General features: G+C 32.8%; 1 protein-coding gene across 1 annotated transcript in view; it reads left to right on the forward strand.

The window, feature by feature from the left end:
- brsk2a (BR serine/threonine kinase 2a) overlaps positions 1-14,217 on the forward strand; it is a 271,593-nt gene that overhangs the window by 148,390 nt on the left and 108,986 nt on the right. The window contains 1 exon segment of the mRNA XM_051100124.1: positions 8,092-8,186. Within this exon segment, the coding sequence (XP_050956081.1) occupies positions 8,092-8,186 (95 nt within the window).

The following is a 14,217-nucleotide window of genomic DNA, read 5'->3' on the forward strand; positions in this document are numbered from 1 at the left end:
ATTCCATCTATCATTCGATTTATTGTTCTATCTGTTGTACTATCTAACATACTATCTATTGTTCTGTCATACTAACGTTCTATCGTTCTATCTATCGTTCGTCATTCTATCTGTTGTTCTATGTTTAGTTCTATCTATCATTGTATTGTTCTATCTATCTATCGTTCTGTCTTTCTAGCTATTGTTCTATTTATCGTTCTATCGTTCTGTCTGTCGTACTAACGTTTTATTGTTCTGTCTATCGTTCCATCTATCGTTTTATCTATCGTTCTATCATTCTATTTAACGTACTATCGTTCTATTGTTTTATCTGTCTATCTATTGTTCTGTCTATGATTGTGTTGTTCTATCTATTGTTCTAGCTATCATTCTATCATCCTATGTATCATCCTATCGTTCCATCTCGTTCTGTTATTCTATATATTGTTATATCGTTCTGTCTATTGTTCTATTGTTCTATCATTCCATGTATCTTTCTATCTGTCGTTCTATGTATCGTACGATCTATCGTTCTTTCGATTGCTTTATTATTCTATCATTCTATCTATCATCCTATGTATCATCCTATCGTTCCATCTATGTTCTGTTATTCTATATATTGTTCTTTCGTTCTGTCTATTGTTCTATTGTTCTATCTGTCTGTTGTTCTGTCTGTCGTACTATCTGTCTATCCATCTATCAAGACTTCAGATGAAGCTTTGTCAAACCAACATTCATTATTTTCTTTTCTAGTTAAGAAACTTAAATTACAATTAATTTTATTTGTCCTTTCCTGCATTTAAATTTGAATTGCAATCACAGTTCAGTCCTGAAAAGCATCAGTCTACTGACTGCAGTAACATCACCGTGCAAATGCTTATTATCATTATCCATTCTTAACTAGTATAGAAAACTGAGCGCCCAAAACCATGTCATACCCCAAGACACATTTTCCCATTATTTTCATTTTCCATCTTTTTTCATTTTTGGTAAATGCCCACACACATCCAGAGGTAGAAATTTCTTAACATGATGCCTGCCTGAAGAGAACCTGGAAATTTTCTAATAAAATGCACAGTAGGTTCACAACTACAACAAGCTAAAATCTAATAAACCCCCTCTGATAAGAAAAGCCAGCATCACAATAGACACAAGATGACTGTGACTGATAATTCCCTTAATTCTCACAAAACATGAGCCAGCAGACGTGAAAGAAAAACTGTCCGCAAGTTTGTGTGAACATACAAAATGAATGGTAACAAAATTAGAGCTGCAGAAAATGCATTTCAGTCACTGAGGAGCAATAAAAAGAAGTCTCACATCTGGAGTCAGTTATTTCAAAGAAAACAGAGATCATTTTGGCAGTATGATCATAACATGGAGGATACACTAGAGAAGATTATCATGCTAGTATCAACAATTTCCACTAAACATTATTCCCTTTCAAACATTTTATGATATTTCAGATTCGCTGTTTTATAGTTCACCCAAAAATGATCATTTGTTAAAAATGTACTCACCCCTCATCCAAGATGTAGATGAGTTTGTTTCTTCATCAGATTTGGAGAAATGTAGCATTACATCACTTGCTCACCACACCACAAACAGTACAAACAGCTGATAAAAGCATTACAGTAATCTACACCACTCCAGCCAATAAATTAAAGGAGAAGTTCACTTCCAGAACAAAAAATTACAAATAATGTACTCACCCCCTTGCCATCCAAGATGTTCATGTCTTTCTTTCTTCAGTTGTAAAGAAATTGTTTTTTGAGGGAAATATTTCAGGATTTTCCTCCATATAATGGACTGATATGGTGCCCCGAGTTTGAACTTTCAAAATTTAGTTTAAATGCGGCTTCAAATGATCTCAAATGCGGTTGTAAATGATCCCAGTTGAGGAAGAAGGATCTTATCTAGCGAAACGATCAGTTACTTTCATAAAAATAATACAATTTATATACTTCTTAATGTCAAACGCTCATCTTGTCTTACTCTGCCTGAACTCTGTTTTTGTTCCGGTCCATGACAGTTAGTGTATGTCGAAAAACTCCCATCTCATGTTTTCCCTCAAATTCAAAATCATCCTATATCGCTGTTTTACCTTTTTTGTTAAGGGTGTTTGATCTTCTTTGCATGTTCACTTTGCAAAGACTGGGTTGGTACTTCTGCAGCGATGTAAGTTGATTTTGAAATCATTTTTGAAGTTGAGGGAGAAAATACATTTGGAGTTTTTCAGCATACCCTAACTGTCTTCAGCCAGAATACACAGAGTTCAGGGAGAGTAAGACAAAACGAGTGTTTGAGGTTAAAAAGTATTTAAATTGTATTTTTTTAAATGAAAATAACTGATCGTTTCGCTAGATAAGACCCTTCTTCCTCAGCTGGGATCATTTACAACCACATTTGGGATCGTTTGAAACCGCATTTAAACTGCATTTTGGAAGCTCTGGGCACCATAGAGAAAAATCCTGAAATGTTTTCCTCAAAAAAACTAATTTCTTCATGACTGAGGAAAGAAAGACATGAACATTTTGGATGACAAGGGGGTGAGTACATTATCTGTAAACGTTTGATTAAGTATATCTCCTCAACTATTGACAGCTATGACTGCAATATACACTAATGCATATATTAACTCCTGGGTCAAGGTGAAGATTGTGTTTTTGACCGTTATTATGATGTTGCTGTGGACAGGAGCTCTTTTAATTTTATTGATCGGGACGGCACACAAAGACTGAAATCGATACCGAGCGAGCGAGCGGCCGGTCTGTCGTCAGTTATACGGCGGGGCTCCGCCAAGCGTTCTTGAATTCTTATCAGAGCACATGAAGCGCACGCGAAGGGTTTCGCTGAGCATTTTCCCCGTTTTTTCTTCTTTTTGATAAGGCCATTTCTTCTGCCCTTGGACTTAATGCGCTCTATCTTTGTGATAATGTCATGCGGTATGACGTCTGACTGTGATCTGCTCTCCACATATATATTTTGTGCTAATGTCTTTGTGTATTATCATAGCTCGCCGGAATAGGTCACGGCGCTCAAAGTGCATGAAACTCTCTTCCTCTTGAGGCTCGTAAACAGAGGGCTTTGATTATGAGGAAGGACATTTTGAGTGATGGTTTTTCATTTTTGGGGTATTTTTATTTCTGTTTTCCTCATTATGAGATTTTCTTTCTTTCTTTATTTCTAGCCGCTGACCTCTGATGATAGAATCCATAATAATGGTTTTGCCCACACACACTCACTCCACTGGCTTCGCTGTCAAGTGTCATTATTGTTTAATTAGCTGCGGCTGGCATTTGAATGATATTCGCTCGCTGTCTGTCTGTCTATGGTTTGGTAGGCCAGAGCGCTGTATGATATGTCCCGTTTGGTACACACCCTCTATCAGAGGTCACCAATTAGCAGTTTGCAGTCCAAGTCCAGACCTGAGACTGGTTCAACCCGGACTGTGAATCGTTTATCATAAATTAATGTAATTATAGCAGCATTCCACATGGAGAAGCTGAAGCTGAAGGTGATATAGGTATTTTGGTCTATATAATTTTCTTGGTGAATATTATTTTACACTTTTTTATTCATAAATATCATTAGGGAGTCGCACCACATGACATTTTACAACCTGATCTGATATTTTAACAGTTATTGATCTTATTGGTGTGCATGTTTCTGCATGTTGGTTGAACCACATGACTTTTGCAAACGATTTGCAAACGTTTTTTGAATACTGCTTAAAATGTTCTAAAAAAGTAGCAATTAAAAATAATGACAAGCTGCTTAAGATTTTCTTAAGTATTAAAAGAGTTTTTTGTATGTTTTTGTTTTCAAATTAGACAAACTAGTTAATTTTTATATGTAAAGTAAGAATGTGCTTTATTAATTAATTAATTAAATAATTTATTTATCATTTATTTAAATTAAGTTAAATTAAATTAATAAAATAAATTATTTATTTTATTTTTTCTTTGCATTAAAGGAATAGTTCACCCAAAATTTTAAATGTACTCACCCTCAGGCCATCCAGGAGTTTCTTTCTTTATCAGATTTAGAGTAATGTAGCATTAAATCACTTGCTCAACAATGGATGTGAATGGGTGCCGTTAGCTGTGTGTTTTGCGTAATGTTTTTCTAAGAAATAATAATCGAAGATAATGAAAAGCTACTTAATTTTTTTATATGTAAAGTGAGAATTTAATTTATTTATTTTTAACTGTGTTTTATTTTATTATTGTAATGAAATATTAAATTATAAAATAAAATAAAAATAAATAAAATATATAATAATAATAATAATAATAATAATAATAATAATAATAATATTTTTTTACTTCATTTTGTTGAATTTTATTTATTATTATTTTATTATTTTAATAAATATTAAATAATACAATAAAATAAATAAAATACAAAATAAATAATTATTTTATTTTATTTTATTTTATTTATTTATTTTAATGGGTTTTTCCTCTTATTTAGAATATCAGGACAGTTGTGTTACCCTTACATTTTAATTTAATTTAATTTAATTTAATTTAATTTAATTTTTTATTTTATAATTGTATTTATTATTTTAATTAAATATTAAATTAAATTAAAATAAAATAAATGCAAAATAAATAATAAATTAAAGTGCATTTTATTTTAATTGTTTGTTTGTTTGTTTGTTTTAATCTAGGATATTAGGACAGTTATTAATACAACTGTCCTAATATCCTAGATTAAAACAAACAAACAATTACATTTTCACTTCTTTTTTTTCACTTTTTTACATCAAAATAAATTTTATTTAAAAAATGAAAAATTGTTTATCAGAAAAGATGCACTGAAATCACTGTATGTATGAATAATTCAAGTACTTTTAAAAATGTTTTTTCTTAAAAAATAGTAGTCAAAGGTAATGACAAAGTATCAAAAGTATTTAGAATTAGTATTTAAAAGTTTAATTTTTAATTAGGCTTTTTTACTTAAAATATCAACATCATCCTACTCTTGTTTTGTCATATCAAATACAAATACAAAAGTGTAATAAAGTCATAGAATCTTTAATAAATATATTAAATGAATTAATAAATAAGAATAAAAATAAATAAGAGAACAAGAATTATTGTCATGCCATTGATATTGAAAATATAAATGCATCTTTATAGTGTTTAAAATATATTATATAACGGTTCTTTCTCATCCTCGAATCTGATTGGCTGAGAGGAGTGCAATATTCTAGTGATATCAGAACTCAAACCGTTTCACTGTTTGTTTCACTCTGCTTGCGGTATTTCTCAAGTGTCATGGTGGATGTCGAAATCCACTTTAATTTTATAAAAACATTTTTTGTGTCACGGAATGTAGTTTTAAGAGGTTTTAGGTGAGAATGTACTCGTTTAGACTTCAATTATGCGGTTTGTTAATAAAGATAACGTCCATTTGAAAATGTACCTAAAGAAGTCCACTTCCAGAACAACAATTTACAAATAATTTACTCACCCCCTTGTCATCCAAGATGTTCATGTCTTTCTGTCTTCAGTCGTAAAGAAATTATGGTTTTTGAGGAAAACATTTCAGGATTTTTCTCCATATAATGGACTTCATTGGTGCCCTGATTTTGAACTTCCAAAATGTAGTTTAAATGCAGCTTCAAAAGGCTCTAAATGATCCCAGCTGAGGAAGAAGGGTCTTATCTAGCAAAACGATCTGTCTTTTTTGTCAAAAAACAAAAATTTGTATACTTTTTAAGCACAAAATCTTGTGTAGCACAGGCTCTGGGATGCACGTTCTTGAATGATTCATTCATTTTGAACGGATCTTTAATGTGACTTAATTTGAAGAACGAGTCGTCTCGGGGAGTGATTCGTTCTGTCACGCATGCGCAACATCCTATTAGGTTCTGTACTGAAATTAGTTCACCTGTTTCGAGTCTTCAGGTTTTCCGAATTGTTCGTTCATCTTATGGGGCGTCACGTGATGAACGAACGACTCAAACCTGAAAACTTGTCAGATAAGAGGTGAGGTGAGCGAATCATAGACTACAGACCCAGATAAACAATGAATTAATCTTTTCTGTTTCTTATAGCATTACGGTTTTGTTTTGTTTGTAGTGTGATCAGCGTTTGTGTAAGCAGTAGATGTGTTAGGGAATCCCATCACTATTACAAATCACGTCTAAGTTCATCGTCTGTGTACTCTGGCTATACAACGATGTCAGATGATTCTGAAGTTGTAGGAAAAAATAAGATGGAGTTTTTCGCCATACTGTACCTTTTTTAGCTGGAGTAGACAGACAGTGAACTTAGACGTGATTCGTAGCAGTGATGGGAAGTTCGGATCATTTTACAGACTCTGACCTTTGAGTCTCGTTCAGCAAAATGAACGAATCTTTTTTCGAGTGATTTCGTTCATTTTAGCAAAATATAATTAAAATGTTACGTGTTACTTCCCTAACACATCTACTGCTTACACAAACATTGATCACACTACAAACAAGACAAAACTATAATGCTATAAGAAACAGAAAAGATTCATTCATTGTTTATCTGGGTCTTCAGTCTATGATTAGCTCACCTCACCTCTTATCTGACAAGTTTTCGGGTTTCAGTCGTTTGTTCATCATGTGACAGCCCCATAAGATGAACGAACGACCCGAAAAATCCAAAGACTCGAAACAGGTGAACTAATTCCAATACAGAACCTGATAGGATGTTGAGTGAATGAATCACTCCCCGAGACGACTCGTTCTTCCTGTGTCACATTAAAGATTCATTCAAAATGAAAGAATCATTCAAGAACGTGCATCCCAGAGCCTCTGCTACACAAGCTTTTGTGCTTAAAAAGTACAAAATTTTTATTTTTCAGAAAAAATTACTGGTCGTTTCGCTAGATAAGACCCTTCTTCATCGGCTGGGATCGATTAGAGTCCTTTGAAGCTGCATTTAAACTACATTTTGGAAGTTCAAAATCAGGGGCACCAATGAAGTCTGTTATATGAAGAAAAATGCTGAAATGTTTTCCTCAAAAACCATAATTTTTTTACGACCGAAGGCAGAAAGACATGAACATCTTGGATGAGTAAATTATTTGTAAATTGTCGTTCTGGAAGCGGACTTCTCCTTTAAATGACCTCATACAGTAAGCCATATCACATTGCTTGTGTGGTATTTCTTATATATGATATAAATGAACAGCCATTTCCTTTAAAAGAATAAAACTAGTTCTCGCTGTTCCGTCTCCTCTTCAGCAGTGGACAGTTTTGCACTCCATCTTAAGACTCTTCAACACCAACCATTTCTCCACAGCTCATAAAGAGCCATTGAGTCACACGAGAGCAGAGGTTGTTCAGCAGCGTCTGTTGAGTGTCATCAGGGTCGAGGGTTTGGTTTCTTTCACTTTATCACAAGCCAAAAACATTCACAGCGTCCTCCTTGCAAATCACAGCGCTTTCCGTTTACGCTCCTGTCAGTTTTCCGACACGTTTGCACCTTAGGATACGGAACGTTCATTATCTCGTCTCGTGCAGGCGTCGAATTCTCCCTATCTAGCTAACAATTCAGTCTCTACGAGGTGCGAAGCAGCAAACGACTTTGCTGAATCGCCTTTAGTGGCTTTTGTCTCGTTTGAAAACGCTTGCTCAACAATCGCGGAAGAACCCGGGGTGTTTAAAGATCTTTCTTTCTAAAACGTCCTTGAATGTGTTGTAGTATGGAGAAGCGAGGGGGGAGTGTGAAGCGTAAAGCCTGTAAACATTTAGCAGTTTGACTAATAAAAGTGTTAACCGTGTGGCGGATGTTTTGGAGGAACGATTTCCTCAAGCTACCGTGCTGCTCGCGCACCATGACACTCCACGTCACAAGTGATAAAGCAGAAGGGCCTTTAGGTAGCTGTTCGCCATCAATTCCTCTCGCCGTTCTGCTTATCTGCTGTACCTGATGCTGTTTGTCTTGAGATATGAATGATGCGTCTCACAGATGTCGAGGGTAACGCGCTTGTGTTTTGGTGTGTGACGTGAAGTTGCCTGTGAGAGGGGTTTTGTGATTAAGTTGTGAGCAAAAACATTGCTCAGCCATGTTGCAGACCAATGATTTGACTAATATTTTTCTTTTAACATTTTCTTTTTTCCTCCAGGTCTTGTAAAGCTCGGGGTCCACTGTGTCACATGTCAGAAAGTCGCCATAAAGATTGTAAACCGAGAAAAGCTCAGCGAATCCGTGTTAATGAAGGTAAGATTTCATTTTTGCTTTGGAGATGTCAGCTTTACACACAAGAACGGTCTCTGGTTTTTCTTAAAGAAATAATAAAATCCAAGTGGACATTTCTGGATATTTACTGTTGTGAAAAAACTATTTTTCCTCTGTGAAATGCAAAAAGAGGTATTTAGCAGAATATTAATGCTGTCCTTTTTCGTGCAATAAGTGTATTTTGACAGTAATATGATAAGAAGTTCTCTCAAGCTTTAAAAATGTGTGTAAAAACTTGTGCAATATATTTAAAGTTTTCTGAAGTTCTGTTGAGAAAAATATGTGAAAAAAATTGTTATTCACTGAAAAACAAAGATATATCTTCTTTCTTAAAGAAATAGCTAAACTTATCTCTTATCAAATTTATAATTAGGGAAATTATAATTGAGAAATTTAGTAGAATGGTAACGCTGCCCTTTTCCATACAATATAAGTCAGTTGTGACCAATTTCTCTTGACAAACATTTCTTCATTTTAAAAGAAATAATTAAGCCCAAAATGCAAATTCTTAATTACCAAAACTCTTTTAACTTTATTTCTTTTGTACAACACAAAAGGAGAAATTTAGCAGAATGTTAGCGCTGCCCTTTTCCATATAATGAAAGTGAATGGTGACCAAGGGCTCTCAAGCTCTAAAAGTGACAGAAAATGACCATTAAAGTTGCCTGTGTAACTCATGAACTATATATTTTAAATATTTTGAAGTTATATAATAGGTTTGTGTGAAAAAGATTACTTTTTTCTGTCTTTATTCACTGAAAGTCCTATATTTTGCATATACTGAAAAATATTAATTCTGAATGAAATTCTAAATATTTATTCTTACCAATGTTTTTATAAATTGCTTTCTTTTGTAAAACACAAAAGGGGAAATTCAGGAAAATGTGAATGCTGCCCTTTTCCCATACAATATGTGACTCTGGACCACAAAACCAGTCTTAAGTAGCACAGGTGTATTTGTAGCAATAGCCAAAAATACATTGTATGGATCAAAATGATAGATTTTTCTTTTATGCCAAAAATCATTAGGTAAAGATCATGTTCCATGAAGATATTTTGTAAATTTCCTACTGTGAATATATCAAAACTTAATTTTTGTTTAGTAATATGCATTGCTAAGAACTTCATTTGGACAACTTTAAAGGCGATTTTCTCAGTATTTTGATTTTTTTGCACACTTACGATTCCAGATTTTTCAATAGTTGCATCTTAGCCACATATTGTCCTGTCCTAACAAACCACACATCATTCGAAAGCTTATTTATTCAGCTTTCAGATTATGTATACATAATGACCCTTATAACTGGTTTTGTGACCAGTTTCTCTTCACAAACATTTCTTTATTTTAAAAGAAATAAATTAGTCCACAATGCAAATTCAGAATATTCACTCTTTCTTTCAAGCTTCAAAAATGACAAAAAAAACCACCATAAAAATAGTCTGTGTAACTCATGCATTATATATTTTAAGTATTTTGAAGTTATTGTAGGTTTTCGTGAAAAATATTTAAACCGTTATTCACTGAAAGTCTTCCTCTAGACTGCAGATCTCAAAAATACTTTGCATATATTAAAAAATATTAATTCTTTCTTAAAGAAAAAAAGAAGTTCAAAATGAAATTCTGAATATTTACTCTGACCAAAGTGTTTATTACTTACTTTCTTCTGTAAAACACAAAAGGAGAAATTTAGGAAAATGTTAACGGTGTCCTTTTCCATACAATATAAGTCAGTGGTGACCAATTTCTCTTCACAAACATTTCTTATTTAAAGAAATAATTAGGTCCAAAATTAAATTTTTCTTGTACCGAACTATTTTTGACTTCCCTTCTTGTGCAAAACACAAAATGAGTGTTAATGCTGCTTTTTTTCCATACAATGAAAGTGAATGGTGACCAAGTTCCTTCAAGCTTTAAAAATGACAAAAAAACACCATAAAATAGTCAGAGTAAACCATGTGCAATGTATTTCAAATAACTGCTGAAGTTATATTGAAAAAAAGGGGTTAAATAAATTTTATTTAAATTATTTATTGAAAATCTTTCCCTCTGCTTTAGCTGTCAAAAATATTTTGCATATATGCAAAAATATTTCTTATTTCTTAAAAAAACCTAAGTCAAAATGAAAATTCAGAATATTTAATATTTTCTTTTCTTTATGATTTTTTAAAATAATTTAAATAATTATTTTTTTTTTTTTTATAAAAATGTAACTTTTTCATATCAAAATAAATTTTAATCAAAAAAATCAGCATGTTCATTAAATATTTCATTTATTGCATGTATGAACTGCATTTTCTGTTGCTGTTGTGTTACTGAAAGCAATTTTTACTGTTTAGTACTGTTTTGCTTAATGTTTTCTAAGAAATAATAAAGATAATGACAAACTACTTACATTTTTATATGAAAAGTAAGTATTTTTGCTTTATTTTATATAGCAAACTATTTTTTAACTTTCTTTTTCTGTGAAATACAAAATGAGAAATTTAGCAGAATGTTAACGCTGCCCTTTTTCCATTATAATGAAATTGAATGGCAATCAATAGCTCTCAAGCACCAAAAATGGCAAAAAGCACCATGAAAATGATCTTTGTAACTCAAGCACTATATATTGTAAATATTATGAAGTTGTGTGATAGCTTTGTGTGAAAAATAATCAGTTTATGTTGTTATTTACTGAAAATCTTACTCTCAGCTGCAGCTCTCAAAAATATTTTGCATTTTGCACATCTAAAGATTTCCTCTTACCAAACTATTTTTAACTTCCTTTTCCTGTGAAACACACACACAAAAAACATTTTCCATACAATGAAAGTGAATGGTGACCAAGTTCTCTCAAGCTTTGAAAACAGTGAAAAGCATGACGAAAGTAGTTAACAGTGAATAATGACAGAATTTTAAATTTTGGGTGTTTAATGCTCTCATTTCTGCATCTTTTTTATCCTAAAGTCGTTCCAAAATAAAGATAAAACAAATGAATTAATGAATAAACAGTGCCTACGATCACATAATGTTATTTATTGGCTGTAAAACTATACTCTGGGTAATAGTTGGCCCATAATGATCTCCTCTGATAAAAGCAGTCATGGGAACACAGAGACCGAAACTGGAGACGAAAGATCCTGATTAAGGATAATTGTCTTTCAAGGGAGGAGTTTTACAATACCAGATGCTTGTTATTGTTTGGAAATGGGGGCAAGCTTGTGGAATGTCGTAATATTCGAATATCCCCAAATACATATGCTTAAAATGTATAATTTTAGATGAAAACCTACAGTAACTGTTTTCCTTTTGCTTCAGCGGATATTAATGAGCAAGGGATTTGGCCAGGGACGAGCAGCAATAAATAAACTCAGCAAGATTAGAGACCTTAAACACTGCAATTCTTTCACATATTTGCACATTTGAGGTTTCGCCAGAAGGCAGAGGACCAAATTAAGATTTTGCTGGAAACAAGCAGCACCTGAGGCTCAGAGACTTATGGTTTTGTTGGGCTGCCAACAAAGTACACACCAGTTTTTAATAAAATTTTAAGATGAGTACAATTTGTAGAATATATTATGTTATTCAGATGTGTGTTTATATATATATATATATATATATATATATGTATGTATATATTTTGACTTTTTATATGCATATAGAAATATAATATATATGCATACTGTTCCTACCAGTTATTTTTGTAGAGTTTAAATATTATTATAATTTTTGTTTTCATTTTTGTATTATCCGTTTTCAGTTTTAACTTTTTTGTCATTTATATATATATAGAGAGAAAAATAGAAAAAGATTTTTTAATTAAATAATAAATAATTAAGATTTTAATACAATTTTTATAAAATTCTAGAAGTTCTTAAACTTTATGTTTATTATCGAATCCTGGGGAAAGAAATGTATCATAATTGTTTTTTTTTTTGTTTTTTTGTGTTTTTTTTTTTTTTTTTAAAAAAGGCTAAAGACAGGGGTAATGAGACTGGAAACAGGAAATAAACATATTTGAATGAATACTATTTGAATGACACTGAAGACTGGAGTAATGATGCTGATATATATTATATATATATATAATATTAAAAATGTGTTTCTTTTGAAGTTCTTTTTCAACAATTATGATTTTTATTTATTTATTTATTTATTTATTTTAAGCAGGAAATCAGCATATTTGAATGATCAATGAAGGATGATGTAAAAACACATTTATAATATTAAATATCATTTATTTTTATTTTTCTTTCAATTATAATAATATATATTTATTTTATTTTATTTTATTTTTTTAAGCTGGTTGCTTATCAGCATATTAAAATGATTTCTGAAGGATCATGTCACACTGAAGACTGGAGTAATGATGCTGAAAATTCAGGTTTACATCACAGGAATAAATTACATTTTAACATATATTCAAATAGAAAACAGTTATTTTATATTGCAATAACATTTCACAATATAACTGTTTTTAATCTATATTTAACCCAATAAATATAAGATTTTTTATTTTATTTTTTTAAGTATTTTTTTTTATCTTAAATTTGAAATCAGTCAAAAAATGTTGACAGGTAATGTACATTCAATCAAAAAACATAGTAACACATGATACATGGGCCAAAAATCTATGACATTGCCATTTTACCATGTTCAGAAAACAATGAAATTCTTTAACTCACATTTTCCAGTCTGCATCTAGCAGTTCATTGTTGAAGCACAGCTCTCTGATCACGGCAGCCAACCCGAACCCCTCACAGAGCACACAAGCCCCGTATCTGAGTCTCATCAGCACCAACGCCACCACATGAACTCCAAACGACCCGCCAGCACTTCACAAACAAGAAGGCAATTCAGCGCACACTAATCATATGCTCCTCAGGTCTAAACAGTCTGTGTTTACATTATCATTTATTCCACATTCACATAAATAATGCATGCACCACCCCGCCTGAACTTGGAGTTTAATGCGACTACAACAGACATTACAATTTCCAGCCGTTGTATTCACGTAATTACTTCGGTATGAGGTAAAAGTCGATTCAAACAGCCAACAATTTATCTCCGCATGGGTTTGAGAGATGAGCGTTAGGATTGTCAGGGTTATTTTGGACAGCGGCCTTCGCTTCACAGTGTGTGTGTGTGTTTGCGTGTGATTTGGTGCGCTGTCTAACTCTTGGCTTTGACATTCTCATTGTCGTCCTCCTGTCACCGAGATGAATATGGGCTATCCCAGCACCTGTCTCTCCTCTCATGCCTGCGCCTCCAGACCAGCATTGCAAATGTCACCTTTTTAAATGCAAATGTTGCATTGGCTGTTTCCGTCCTGGCACCTCCGTCCAGACGCCGCGCACCGCTGGGAATGAGATTCTCACAGTCATTCTCTGGAGTGTCCACACCTCTGGTTTTATATTGAGGACGTAACCGCATGAGGTCCACACAAGCACACGTGGCCAAATTCACAGCAGCCGTGTCGAAGGATTATAAGAAAGAGGATTAGATCAAAAAAAGATGAGGTTATGGAAGCTATGAGCGTTAGATAAGGATTTCAGTTTGGGTTTAAAGAAACAGTTCATCCAAACATGAAATTCTGAATTCATTTACTCACTCCATGTGATTTTTGTAAACTCGCCTGACTCAAATTACTTGTTAATTGTGGTTTGTTTGTCACACAAAGCTATCTTATAGCTTAAAGGGATAGTTTACCCAAAAATCCTAAATTGATGACAGGTGAAGACAGCAACAAATGTGGAAGTGCAGTGGAGAGAGCAAAACAAAACAAGGATTTATAAAGAAAAATGCTGGAGGATTTCAATATTAGCCAAGAGTAGACTGGTTTTCCTTGTGCTGTAAAAAAAAACTTGGTTTTCGTGAGTCTAGCATGTTCTCATCGGACGCCTACGCATATGACAGTCAGCGAAAGCTAGAGATTATGGTTTATAAAGTTTTATATATGAATATTTTTCTCACACAAATGCATTTTCAGAAGGCCTTTCAGAAGGAAATGCAATTCACTTCAGAAGGCCTTGA

This window comes from Labeo rohita, chromosome 25, assembly GCF_022985175.1.
Source record: "Labeo rohita strain BAU-BD-2019 chromosome 25, IGBB_LRoh.1.0, whole genome shotgun sequence".
In the NCBI taxonomy this organism is placed as follows: Eukaryota; Metazoa; Chordata; class Actinopteri; order Cypriniformes; family Cyprinidae; genus Labeo; species Labeo rohita.